Source organism: Fomitiporia mediterranea (genome assembly GCF_000271605.1).
Source record: "Fomitiporia mediterranea MF3/22 unplaced genomic scaffold FOMMEscaffold_8, whole genome shotgun sequence".
Classification (NCBI taxonomy): Eukaryota; Fungi; Basidiomycota; class Agaricomycetes; order Hymenochaetales; family Hymenochaetaceae; genus Fomitiporia; species Fomitiporia mediterranea.
In genome coordinates this window covers 1765908-1779567 of record NW_006760393.1, presented here as the reverse complement: position 1 = coordinate 1779567, position 13660 = coordinate 1765908, and the positions used below count along the sequence as shown (strand labels likewise).

Genomic DNA, 13660 nt, shown 5'->3' with positions numbered 1-13660 from the left:
TGCTGGGAGCCAAGAAATACCTATACTCATTGACTCGTCCCCTGTGAGGGATACATGGGAGTCCCCAGCATCGGAGCCACTTTCTCCCATAAAGTCAAGCAGATCTGTTCGCGGAGAAATGTCAAATGGTTTCTTTGCCCCACGCAAACCTAACCCTTTTCGTTCTTCTTCAATGCGCCGAAAAAAGGTGGGCGAAGGAGATACGGCGACATGGCCTGACAAAGATAGTCAACACCTCCGCGGGGCTCAGCGCTCCTTCCCTTGCACGCCACTCAGATTTATACGGTCACGTCCTAACTCGTGTCTAGAAGATCAACCTACATCACTTACGGATACACTCGAGTTCCTTCACATAGATGATACTTCCTATTCTAATCACGAACCGAGGTACCTCGTCGAGCCCATTGGCTCTCAACCGGATGGACACGTGCAATGCGAAAACATCCTCCAATCACAAGCAACTTGTCCAGCTATTTCGCGACTATTATCAGCCGGTTATGATATTTCAGGTTCTTCTTGGAATGAGAGATGGCATCCGAGGTCTGCTGATGAAGTAATTGGGAACGAAGCTTCGTCAAGATACCTTAGAGATTGGCTACTTGCGCTGGCGATAAAAACAATCGACCAAGATCCGCCGACGGACGGCGGCGTTGTACCTAGTAGCAATGCGGGAGTCACTGAAGCAAATTCGCACAACACCAAGAGGCCTTCTGTCATCCGTGTCGTCGACAAGCCACGAAAACGAAGAAGGATTGATTCAGACGAGGAGAGCCTTGATGACTGGATCGCCAGTGATAACGAGGGGGAAGAAATTCTATCTCCATTTCCCGAGGTGGAGTATGTGGATGAGGAACGCTCTGTCGGCGGCGGACCTACGAGCCCTTGGCGACCGAAGCTTACACGACTAACGCGCCATCCTCCTCCTGATAATGACCGGTCAAATGCCCATTCGAATGTTAAGGCCGCTCCTCATCCGGAGCCTGTACCTGGTCACGACTTCTCAGATCGTCTCACGAACACAATTTTATTAACTGGCCCATCTGGGTCCGGCAAAACAGCTGCTGTGTACGCGTGCGCCGAGGAGCTTGGGTGGGAAATCTTCGAAGTTTATCCAGGCATCGGGAAGAGGAACGGCACCTCCCTACTTAGCCTGGTCGGCGATGTGGGCAAAAATCACATTGTGAGCCGTTCTTCGCGTGCGTTAGCGAGTACGCGGGAGAAGGAGGGTTGCAATCCAAACATAGCGAAGCAGACATCCGCGGAGGTCAAACTCAAGGCGCAGAAAGCAACCTCCCAGGGCATTGCTCCTTTCTTCAGGCCAAACCGCCAGACCCTTCCACGTGCGACCACTCAAGAACACGCGGGTCCCGAACAGACCTTCTCTTTGGTGAGAGAGAGTGGGCCGTCTATTGGAGCTCCGAAGGTAACAGAAGCCACGACTAGCTTAGACACTTCCGCCGGAAATGACCGCACATCAAGTCCAATTGAAATTACAAATCCCAAAGAAACTGGTGCCCAGCAATCTATCATTTTACTCGAAGAGGTCGACATCTTATTCGGCGAGGATGTCAGCTTTTGGCCCACGGTCGTTGCTCTCATTAGGGAATCACGACGGCCAGTTATCCTAACGTGCAACGGTAATGTCTATGGCGACTCGTCGTATGTTGTGCATCGGAGTTAATATTGACGTTTCCAGACCCAAACCTTGTCCCCTCTAGTAGTTTACCCTTACAATCAACGCTGATATTCAACCCTTGCCCTCCCGATCTTGCGGTTTCCTATTTGCGATGCATGGCTCTCACCGAAGGCTACACGATCTCACAGACGCACATAGAGACGCTATACAAAAGTGGTTGTCCGACTGACGCGCTTGACACGAGTGATGAGTTCGCGCGGTCTTCAGTTGTCCCGCTTCCCACTCCGGATCTTCGCCACGCAATTAACTCTTTACAATTTCTGTGTCAAGGCAGTTCAGGATTTGAAGAAGTCAAGTCCACGACCAGTAACATCACCGAAGCGTCGGATAAAGAGTATGACTATTCTGCTCAGGCGTCCAGTGACAATCTGAGTAAGCTCTGGACTTCGGACTGGCTTCATCCCATCCGATCGGACGCCGAGACAGCATGTGACGGGCAAGACGACAGGCAGATAAGAAGCGCACAACAAATTGCAAGAGTATGGCAGCTTTGCGACACTGTATCCATGATTGATAGTAGCCTCAGTCGAAGCCCTTCGGCTTGTTTAGAGGTAAGCAGAGACGTTTAACTCATGGATCCAAATGGACATCAATTCTCAATACATACTTCAGTTGTACAATCTAGTAACAAGTACTTCTTCCGACGAAGAAGTTGGTTATCGATCCCTTGGATACGAACCTAGTATGCAACACCTACAGGGCGGAATAGTCCAGTATAATTATGATGAGGCAATCGCGGCCGAAGCTGCGTTGTATGCTCAAGATTTGCTGAAAAGTGACGCGCCCTGGCTCGGGACCGAAGACATCATGGGCGTTCGGACCGAGGGGCGATCCAAGTGGCCGACGATGGAACTTCTCGACCACCCTCGACATTTCGAGCGCGTGTCCGGCGTCCTGGATAGGATCGTCCCCGCAGCCTCAAAAGAGCGTGTGGGCGCGCTGATCCTAGATTACGAGCCGTGGGTGCGGACGATTGATCGGACTGATATGGAGCTCGAGGCGGCAGCTTTGAAAGAGTCCGAGATGCGGGTAGGGATGCGCGTTGGACGGATTACACGAAATAGCCAACGCACGCAGTACCAACGGTATTTCAATCTGGAGGAAGAGCAGAGGAGGGATTGGCACTCGTGTGCCCTGGCGGGGTGACAGGCGGAGGGGAAGGAGAGTTCAAGACTTACAAATGCACGTGTTGAGAAGAGAGAGCAAGCGAGGCTGATGATGAAGTGTGCAAATAGCTGTGTACCTGCATTAAGCAAGGGGCAAGCGATAGTAATTATTTACGGGTCAACGTAGTATACTTGCATGCAGATTTGAATTCTGCGGTGGCTAAATCGAGACAAGTCCGGCTTGGTTGCCGGGAGGAGAGCTTTTAATATATCCTTTGAAAGCGCACTGAGATTGAGCGCCTGCCGCGGCTCGACGCCCGAACACTGTTTGTTTCTCCCCGTACCGGCCGCCGCATCCCTCCACCGACACTCTCGTCGGCTTCGTCGACGCAAGAGACAAGGCTTTTTGCCAGACTGCCTGATCGACTGCTCAGGGTTTCGAGTGCTTATAGCCGGCGCCGAAGCCATGGACCACCCTATGGACCCTTCGGGCGAAATATCGTCTCGCCGTCATTCTCCTGCTCCTCCTCTTGCACCGCTCGAGTTTCTCCAGTCTCAGCGCAGAGGCTCGCTCACAGATCCGTCTCTTCACGTCGGCCCGACAGCATCTAACAGTGGCAGCTCGTCCTCCTCCCCGTTCCGACAGCACAATCGGCTCTTGTCTCCAGTGCATCCATCCGCGCAACAGTCGGAATCGCGCTCAAGAAACGCACCTCCTCCGCTATCTACCCGCCCGACGTCCCCGTATATCTTTGGCGAGGCATCGAATCAGCCTTCAGCATCGTCGAAACCATCGGGCCGACTTCAACTATCTAACGACACAAAAGAGCGTGGGAAACGCGGTAAGTTGCCAGTGAGTCTAATCAGCCGCAATAAAGCTCATATCGCTATGAAAGACAAATCTCGAACGAGCAATAGCCAGCATAGTGAGTTTAGAATTTGATTTTGTGTTTTGCACGACATATGAGCGTTGTATGCTGATCTCAGCATTTACTCGGCAGGTAATTATTCAAGGGACGAGATGGATATGGATTCTAGTGGGAATCGTAGAGATGCGATGCCTAACGAAGATCAAAGATTACCTCCTCATTTCGACTACAATATGCGTCGTCATTCTGTCCCAGGAGGGACTCAACTAGGAATGGGACATCCACGTGGCGGTGTAGCCTCTCCCTCACAGACTGGTGCGAAGCGAAAGATGTCTATCGATAGAGCCCAGTTGCCGGTAGTCGGCGAAGAAACCGATCCAAAACTTGCTGGTCCAGGCATCCATAGTGGTGCAGAAGTCGATCCAGATGAACCCGCACCTAAACGACGGAACTCTGCTTTTGATACACAAAGAATAGCTCAGATGAGCCTGTATGATCGCAGAGACTCGCTAGATTCACGTATGAGTAGTACTGGAACGCCTACATCCGCGTGGTGGTCTAACGACAGACGAGACTCGACTTCATCGATGTTCTCTGGGACATCTATGGGCAGTAGCCCGAGTTTCAACTCGCCGGGCTTCGCCGGCGATATGCATGGTAGGCAACCCAGCAGCATGTCTGCTTTCGCGTGGCCTTCGAACTCGAACGCGGGTTCTAACGACGCATCCGCACCTCAAGGCGTGCAAGTAGCATCTCCCTTGGATCCCAACCTTAACAGACAGTTCGAAGCCCCAGTTCCACCTCACTCCGTTGTCCCCTCCAACAACAACATGCCAGCTGAACGACGAATGTCCGCCCCAGACACTATGACTTTGAACTCATCGGGCCGATCTGACCGTGCACGTCTCTCCCGCTCGCGCCCTCCGTCCCGCACCGCTGGTGCCGCTTCTCGAACAGCTGATGCTACTCCCACAAGCCCTGGAGTCTCTCCTACAAGTGGCAGACCTGAAGAGTCACCAATCTCTGCTGGTTCCGCATCGCAGAACCATGCATCATCCGGCAAGGAGTCTAATCACCCCACACCGTATTCTCGCTCGCCAGAGCTCCGAGTATCTCACAAGCTTGCCGAGAGGAAGCGGAGGAAGGAGATGCGAGATCTCTTCGACGAATTGCGAGACCAACTACCAGCTGACCGCGGCATGAAAGCCAGCAAATGGGAGATTCTGAGCAAAGGTAGGGTTCTTTGTTCTATTCATTGCTTCATGCGACATATGACACTGATGATGTGGCACTATAGCAATTGACTATATTCAGCAACTGAAGCAGTCGCAGAACGACATGAGCCGAGAAATTGACCTGCTACGACACGAAATGGAGACGGTGCGCCATGGAGTGCCATACGGGCATCACCCAGCGGCCCCACACCCGGTCATGTATCCGCCACCTGGCACCCACTATGGACCACCTGCCCCTCAACCCCCGCCTCCACATCCCCTACCGCCACAACAGCCGTTATCTCGTCCAGGGTCTTCACACAATTCCTACAATCCGGCCGCAGGGACGACGCCCGCGACAAATGGGAAAGCACAGTCATAAGCGCGTACAATGCAGCGACGTTGACGTCGCTTCACTCATTTCTCGCTTCCTTGCATGTTGTCGAGTTACTGTTGTTTTTACGTGTTGATGCTTTTTTTCCTTCTTGTTTTCGGTCTCTTTATTTTTTCATTTCTCAGGCTAAGTGTCGTCGCTTCTGGGTTGGTGTATATTTGTCCTTGCGGAGGGAACAGGTTCCTTGCGTGGAAGAGCGTTAACGTATTTAACAAGACACGGACCGTCTTTATAGCCCTAACAATTACTATCGCTATTTTCTTCAGCCCTGCTGTGACTAGACTACTTCGCAGAGTATCCAAGTATTCGATGTTGTACCACAGATGACTCGTAGCCCGACTCCATTTCTACCTTCTCAACTTTGGACAGCTCACTACTCAAAAGGTAGTCTCAATAGTCATGGATGAAATAATAGGTCCATTGTTATTCACCCGGTCCGTAAGATGTGAAGTCCGCTAAGTACGATGTGTCCACCTACAGCCACATGTACCTGGATATAGTCAAGTGGCGAATAACCAACGCGAATAAGGTGTGGGATGCGTGTGCTCTATGTCTTCTCTCCGCAATAGGTCGGCTGTATAACTTGTGCTTCCTCACTGTTCTTTCACGTATATGAAGGTCTTCTGCATGAAAGTCGCGTGTACCCCCGGTTTCATGGAAGTTGGATGGAGCGAGAACACTGATAGAGTCTGCTTCGTCCCCATGAATGTCCCAGAAGGGAATATTCGTCAATCAGATAAGTCCCGTAGTAGCAATCCTGTATTGAATTGGATACATTATGGAAACAGGGCATGTCCCCTCGCAGTGTGTGTGTGAGGCTTAGATCTTTGATACATTTAGCTTTGCGTTTCCCCTTCTTCCCTTTGTTCTGTGGTTTGTCCTTCTGCTTCTTCCTTTTCGGCCCGTTCTTCCGCCTCCACGATTTCGACATCAAGGGGAAACGTTAAGATAGCCGCAATCCCAGTCAACTGGTTCAATTCTGCAGGAAATGATAGATTTGCGAGTAAAGTTCACAGCAGATGGAGATGATTATTAGCTGGAGATGAATGCAAGGAAGAGAGGGGGATCCAAGCATGACAGCGATGTCGTGGTACTCACGTTGTCCCGATTCATGCATACTTGAAAAAATTAGGACTTCCGCGCCTTTCTGCCGCACGTTTTCCACGAGTTCGACATACTTCTTGCGCAACACGGGGTCGCTTGCACTAGGGTGAAATTGTGACTTCATTAAGAAAGGAGACGGGCTTTCTAGGTAGGAAAAACTCACCGGAATAGCTCATCGGAGATAAGTAGTGTGCCAATGGCCCCTCTGTCTGCGGCAAGAGCCACATGATCAGGACCATACCACGCCCGCATTTCATCGCTGCCTAGCATTTTATGAAATCTATAAACAAGGTTGACCATCGATCGTCGAGTCGATATTGCAGATTGCGTAATCTTAGTTCAAACCGTACTTATCGAGCATTATCCCCTCTCGTGCAAATTTCGTCTCCTTTAGCTGGCTAATGACCTAAAAATTTGGCAGTCCATTGGAAGATAAATGAATTAGTCAAGAAAGCGAAGAGGTGGACTCGCCTCGGGACTTTTCATTACTTCCATTAAACTGTGGACGTGCGGACTACTGACATGGACCCTTAGGAACTTGTTCTTTGACTGCAGTAAAGCCTTGTTGTTTGCTTTGATTGCTTCTGCGAATATATAGTCATAAACAGCGTCTTTGACGAAGCCCGGACTGGCAATTACGACCGCACGAAGCGACGAATAAGGGATATGTCGTAGGAAAGATTGATATAACGTCTCGTAAAAGCGAGTAAGACCCTTATCATGAAGAGTTGTCGATCCCGTCCGTTTACGAGGAACGGGCACTTCAACTCGCTGGCGAATCACGGTCATATGCTCAGACAACAGACAAACAGCCGCGGTGCCTGTGAACGAAGTTAATAAACAGCATTCGAAATATCCGCCATACTTGCCTTCACCACATACAATCGCGCCTACCTCAGCGCCCTTTCCCTCGTCACACGCTTCCGCAGCCCTTGATAAGGCAACACTGTCCCATTCAGTCTTCACAATACGCACGTCTCTGTTGACTTCGAGGTCAAGGGTGTGGTATGCACCCATTTTGACGAAAGGATTCTCCTGTGTGACTTGCCCAGTTATGGAAAGCGAAGCTCCCTGTGAAGGAGATGCAGTTTCGGATCCACCAGATGCATTGTTAGTAGACGACGAGACCGCCGCAGAGAAGTGCATCTTCTGCACGGATAGCGTCAATGTTGTTTTTACCCGGTGCGAACTAGTAGATCCTGTTGCCGTTTCTGTCTGTACACGCCTAGATAAGAAAATTGGTCAATTGTATCAAACTAAGACATCCAACTGAAGGACAATTTACCGTATGGCAGGCGCACGGACTTCATCACCCTAGTTGCGCATAAGACTGGAAAGAATTTGAGAGAGGAGACTTCTGACTTCTTGTATGAGGTTGTAGAGATGCCACATGTCCTCATCCTCCTCAGGCCGGAGAGTAATGTAACCCTTGACAATCTTCAGACACTGCCAGACATTGTAAGGAAGGAAATCCCAAACACACAGATCGATCTTTGTCAATGTATCTTCCTATTTGTTTCATGATTTCTTGCCTCCTCTAATTCGATCGGTTAGTTGAGTGTCTAGATTGAACATGGAGTTTGGAAGAGTATGGTCGATTACGTCATACGCCCCATCGGCTTCTGAAATAAACAAATCCCAAACACGCCGAGCGGATAAATTTAGTTCTCACTTGTTGTGTCTTCCTCGTGTTTCTTCTCCAGACACGCTCCTTGCAACGAGTCGCATTTCTGTGCCTCTCGCCCGATTTTTATATCTACTGTACAATGGAAGACTCTGGCAAGCTCATTGCAACCCTTTCTTCACACTCCACTGCAGCAAATAAACAACACGAAGGTGCGAGTGCAAGCGACGACGAGATCCTCTCGGACCTCGAAAAGGACATAGACGACGACTTTGACATGACTGCATTCAGAGAGCGGCGTTTGGAGGAGCTAAAGCGGGAGTATGTCGTCAAATTTTCGACTTTCGTCTCCATTTCTCATTAAATCAAGAATGAATATGGTAAAGGATATGCGGCAAGAAGGACACGGAAGAGTTGAGGAAATAACGGATGAGAAGCAAGTAATTAGTATCAGTACGTGAGTATTTCTTCTACGAACTTTGCATGCCTTGAGCATATGGTGATTGAAGCTCCGAGAAACGATGTGTTATCCATTTCTATCACCGCGATTTCAACCGATGTGCAATAATGAACAAACATTTGGAGGTGAACATCGGACAGCTATGTGTTACAAGCATGCAAGAATTTAACCACTTCCACAGATCCTTGCCCCTAACTATTTTGCAACCCGTTTTCTCAAGGTGTTCGTTGAGAATGTACCATGGCTGGTAGAAAGGTTGCAAATCAAGGTTCTTCCTTGTGTGATTTCTTTTATCGACGGTGTAACTAAAGACCGGTGCGGCAACTTTCCTGATCGTGCTGTCTCGTTCCGACTGACGCTCGTGACGATATAGTTTAATTGGGTTTGAGGAAATTGGAAACTCGGATGGATTCGAGACGGCCGCTCTGGAGTTGCGATTGCAAACGTCGGGTAAGGTTCTCTCATTTCGTATCGGTCTGCTTGAGATTGATGGTTTCGCAGGCGTCGTTGACAAGCCGAACCCATCATCAACGCCTCTAAGATCGATGTACAGTGCATCGTCGAGTAGGATACGAGGGCGGAGCGGGGAAGAGGATTCGGATTCAGACTGACCGATCTCTCACGGACGACTGGTCGATTGTTGGGAGACGATCGACTCAGCGATGACGTTGGAATCGGACGGGCAGCCTTATGTCACGGTTTGTATGGAAATCGAACCAATTTGTCTTATGCTTCCTCGACTCAGACCTGTAGTCCGCTGTTCTGCTCTACGTTCATCTTATCTCTCCTGTGTCCGCACATCTTCTGCTCAAATGTCAAAACGAGCCCATTCCGAGGATCGCGACGGAATAGTGGACGGTCATAGACTCGGAAATTTGAAGAAAGCAAGAGTACAAGCAAGGCCTCTTTACAACAAGGTAGCCACCGCCGAGAATGCTGCCGCGGTTGACGAGAACCCTCCCTTGCGGATTCTGCTTGATGCAATGCAGAATGGTCTTGAAAATGTGAAGAAAGGTGAATCAGTTGTTTACTGGTTGAGAATGGAAGATTTGCGAGGTACGTAGGCTCCTACGCGATGTAACCCTATTACCGAATGCTTTCTCAGTTGTCGACAACCGTGCTCTGAGTCTTGCGTCGGAACAAGCACAAAGTCATAATATTCCTTTGCTCGTCCTTTTCGTCATTAGTCCTCAGGACTATGAAGCTCATGATCGGGGTCCAAGACGCATCGACTTTATGCTTCGAAATGTTAAAGTCATCCAGGTACAGTGTGTCGCGACTGCCTGAAATGTTAAGGTGTTAGTGACATAGCTTTCCGTGATCTCTAGGACGACCTGGATAAGTTGCATATTCCATTGTACATCGTTACTGTAGAGCCGCGCCACTCTATTCCTTCAAGGGTTATTTCTTTGCTAGAGGACTGGGGAGCGACACAACTTTTCGCAAATATATCATATGAAGTCGATGAGCTGAGACGAGATATTAAGATCCATGCAGCCGGCAAGAAAGCTAATATAAAATGCGATTTCATACAAGATAAATTGGTTGTCAATCCTGGAATCCTGAAGACTAAGAATGGAAGGGCATATACTGTGAGTACCTTCAATTTGGTCTTCATTATGCGGTCCCCATTGGCGTGCTAGGTATACTCGCCGTGGCAGAGGAACTGGGTTACCACTCTCAATGAAAGCTTGGAGTGGATCGAAGAAGCTCCGATGCCGAAAGCAAACGACAAAGCAATTCGGTCGTCTGGACGTTTTTCGGGATTGTTTGAATCAAAGGTTCCTGAGTTCGTTGACCGCTTTGAATGCGCAGACAAGGACAAGATGGCTGAATACTGGCCTGGTGGAACTAAGGTGGCACTTCAGGTACAGTAGTCTCCTTACACGCGACACAATGCTGACAGAGGAGTAAAGATGTTAGATCGTTTCTTGCACACGAAAGCTCGCTCTAGTCAGATAGGAGAAACATCCCCTCTCTCGGACGGCGCGGAAGAATCGAACAAAAGCAGCCGAATACAAGAATATAGCACAGGAAGGAACCTTACCGACATGGATACTACATCTCGTTTAAGGCATGTTCGTCCGCGATTACTGCGCGAAAGTGAAGTTCTGACGCATTTCTGAAAGTCCTTATCTCGCTTCTGGCGTAATTTCTGCTCGTGCTTGTATTCGCGCGACGATGAAATTCTTGAATTGCAAAAACATTGAAGCTAATAGAGGAAATGGCGTAGGCATGTGGGTACAAGAAATAGGTGAGAGTGACTTGGTAATTGTCATAATTTATGCTGAATTCTGCAGCTTGGAGGGACTTTTACAATCACGTCATGGTCGCCTTTCCGAGAGGTTTGTTTCCAAATGAATTCGGAGCATGTCTCTTGATAACTAAGAACTGTGATAGTTTCGATGGGGAGGTCTTATCTTGAGAAATATGCAGACGTCAAATGGGAGACCAACGAAGAACATTTACAGGCATGGAAAGATGGGAAAACTGGTGTTCCGATTGTCGATGCAGTGAGTACTGGTTTCGCTTTGTATATGAAAGACTGAAGTTGGAAACCTATTGTTTCGAAGGGCATGAGGCAATTGAACGAGTTTGGTAAGACCATCTAGTTCCTCACACTTTGAAATTGCTAAACTTGATAATACGCCTTAGGATGGATGCATAATCGGTGTCGCATGATTGTCGCAATGTACCTGACGAAGGACCTTATGCTAGACTGGAGACTGGGAGAAAAGGTAGGTTTTTTTCGGCTTAGGAATCAATTTGACCTGACGGGTTTACTTTTTCAAGTATTTCATGGAGAATCTCATTGACGGAGACTTGGCATCCAATAACGGTGGTTGGCAGTGGAGTGCAAGTACTGGCACGGACCCTCAACCGTACTTCCGTATCTTCAATCCAGTGTCACAAAGCGAAAAAGTAAGGCAACGGCCCGTTAATACATCAGAAAAAGAATGCTGAGACAGACATGTTTCATAGGCGGACCCATCAGGAAATTACATACGACATTACGTGCCAGAACTCCGCAAGCTCACAGGAAAAGGTCTGTACTGGCCCATATTCTATACGCATCCGAACGTAACACATTCTATAGCTATCCATGAACCTTCTACAGAAAGCGCTTCGAAGCATGGATATCCGAAGCCTTTTGTGAATCACAAGACAGCAAGAGACAGAGCACTGAGACGATACAAAAACCCCGGAGAAGAGTAGAATTACCAATTGGCGCTCTCAGTAGTTTATTTGTATTTTGCTGTAGCGCTCGTACTATTGTTTATTCTGTAGATACTCACTTGCAAAGTGTAGAAGTACAATAGATTTGAATTTTTTGCACATCCCAGACGTTTAGTGTGCGCAAGTGGGCGTTAATTGTCATTTGCCGAGTTGGGTAAGCATTGATTTAAGCGGAAGTGTGAACTTTGAAGACACGTCGCGACGCGACAAAAGCACGCGTCAACATGGCTTCTCATTAAACATCAACAGTGACTATGCTCAGACAATCTCGTTGGGCTCCGTCCCAAGGAACAAAGAGCATTCATGCTTCAGGGAAGATCGATGTACCTGATGATGCGTTGCGCGAGCCATCATCCTCAAAAACAGTGTTGCCTCAGCCACAGAACTTCTCAGGATGGTCTGATCCTGCTCTGCGGCTGATCGATGAGGAAGTGAATAGAATGGATATTGACAGCGAGGTAAAGGACTCATGTATTAAGATTGACTAGATGATGCGATGACACCGATCTTAACGATGCGCTTGACACTAGTAGGCTTCAAGTGGCGTTAAGGACTCTGTGTCTTTAGGTCAAATAGACCTTGTCGTAGATACAAATGTTCTGCTTCGGTACCTTGATGTGCTTCAGCAATTCGCCGGTGACGTAGATCGAGTGCATTTTCCCATATCTATTATCATTCCGGGCATCGTAGTTGAGGAACTGGACTAGTAAGTCCTCGGTTTCACTATTTCAGTTGTCTCGTTCCTGTGGTTGAATGCTTTAAGTCAGAAGAACGACAAGAGCCGGCAGCTATGCTGGACGGCGCGGATGGCTTCAACGTGGATTCTTTCGAAGCTAAAAGAGCGTCGGAGTGTCAAAGGCCAGGCATATAAGCAAACAATGCAGAAGTCTGGTTCTTGGAAGAGAAGAGATCCTGTAGGTTCGGTCACCTTTTTAGCGCCATGGGCTGCATTGACTTATAGTTGTTACCTAAGGGCACTTGTAACGATGATCTAATAGTTGACTGTTGCTTATTTCTTCGGGAGAAGCAACACCACAATGTACTTGCGATTAGCCAGGATAACAACTTGTGCACTAATGCAGAGTCCCAAGGTTAGCTAGATGCAGGCTTCACCCGCATGTCTATTGAACTTTCAATTCAGGCATTTTGACTCTGAACCCAAAGACTCTCACTCGTTGGTCCAGTAGATCCCTGGCCCGATACCTCTTCGGAAATGACTATCCATTCTTAAATGAATTCTCCGATTACAAGGAAACGTTTCGTCCTAGACGTGTACGCGAGGCTCTCGATGATGAATTAGGAGTGCCAGAGGTGACGAAAACCATCACACACGAAGATGACGGCATGGAGGTTGACGACGACGACTTCATTCTGAAGGATCCTCCACCACAGCACCTTCTGGACGATCTTCACGACCAAGTGATAGGACATTTTGGGATTCTTCTTTCTGAGCTGCTGCAGCGTGTTGCACCTGCGAGTTTATTCACACAAGCACCCTCGAAGTCTGGGGCAGCATCTTCGATTTATGCATCATCTAGTTCATGTAAACCTGCGAAGGATTGGAAGGCGAACGAGATTCTTGAATACTTATGCAATGCGCGGCGTGTACCCCGAACTGCCTCGGCTGCGGATGTCAAGGAGCTGACGAGCGATTACTCGCGCATGATAAATTTCTTCACTCACAAGTACGATCCGAGGGGCCGCAGCGGACAGCATTGGTCTCGTGCAGATTGGGTTTCGTGCCTGGAAAAGCTGGGAGTGTTGGGACGGGCGTACATGGACGACGCGATTCTGAATTCACTGGCGCAGCTGATGCCTCAGTTGGCACTTGTATTCGAGACGCCCATGCGGCCCACTGGAACCGGTGGATTCTAGCAGTATTTATTGTATCTATTAGAGCGGATATGTATATACAGTAATTGTAATTATAGCTGTGGCACTGCTTTTGCTTTGCGC

At 48.7% G+C, this 13660-nt stretch overlaps 4 protein-coding genes across 4 annotated transcripts; 3 read left to right on the top strand and 1 right to left on the bottom strand.

Moving 5' to 3' along the window:
• Positions 1–1127: 1127 nt before the first annotated feature.
• Positions 1128–1911, top strand: FOMMEDRAFT_21660 (uncharacterized protein; the record flags this gene model as incomplete). The annotated part of the gene is made up of 2 exons (XM_007268448.1): positions 1128–1637; positions 1697–1911. A coding segment is annotated over one exon (294 nt), but the record flags the coding sequence as incomplete, so codon positions are not given.
• A 1796-nt stretch (positions 1912–3707) lies between these two features.
• Positions 3708–5597, top strand: FOMMEDRAFT_21659 (uncharacterized protein). The gene is made up of 3 exons (XM_007268447.1): positions 3708–3728; positions 3804–4904; positions 4969–5597. Exons 2-3 carry the CDS (start codon positions 3824–3826, stop codon positions 5265–5267), a joined length of 1380 nt encoding a protein of 459 aa, XP_007268509.1. The 5' UTR covers positions 3708–3728; positions 3804–3823; the 3' UTR covers positions 5268–5597.
• Positions 5598–6025: 428 nt separating this feature from the next.
• On the bottom strand, positions 6026–7921 carry FOMMEDRAFT_141911 (uncharacterized protein). Its single transcript, XM_007268446.1, has 9 exons — positions 7867–7921; positions 7746–7811; positions 7669–7697; positions 7253–7608; positions 6855–7204; positions 6734–6789; positions 6547–6663; positions 6378–6484; positions 6026–6258 (listed from the first exon to the last, which is right to left on the bottom strand). Exons 1-9 carry the CDS (start codon positions 7903–7905, stop codon positions 6116–6118), a joined length of 1263 nt encoding a protein of 420 aa, XP_007268508.1. The 5' UTR covers positions 7906–7921; the 3' UTR covers positions 6026–6115.
• Positions 7922–8399: 478 nt separating this feature from the next.
• On the top strand, positions 8400–13642 carry FOMMEDRAFT_169392 (uncharacterized protein). The gene is made up of 21 exons (XM_007268445.1): positions 8400–8464; positions 8517–8592; positions 8649–8782; positions 8841–8917; positions 8969–9523; positions 9573–9730; positions 9796–10059; positions 10111–10335; positions 10384–10541; positions 10597–10721; positions 10768–10812; positions 10868–10980; positions 11041–11065; positions 11123–11205; positions 11261–11389; positions 11450–11513; positions 11954–12162; positions 12238–12410; positions 12468–12618; positions 12678–12795; positions 12846–13642. The coding sequence occupies exons 5-21, from the start codon at positions 9130–9132 to the stop codon at positions 13577–13579; spliced, it is 3168 nt and encodes a 1055-aa protein (XP_007268507.1). The 5' UTR covers positions 8400–8464; positions 8517–8592; positions 8649–8782; positions 8841–8917; positions 8969–9129; the 3' UTR covers positions 13580–13642.
• Positions 13643–13660: the final 18 nt, after the last annotated feature.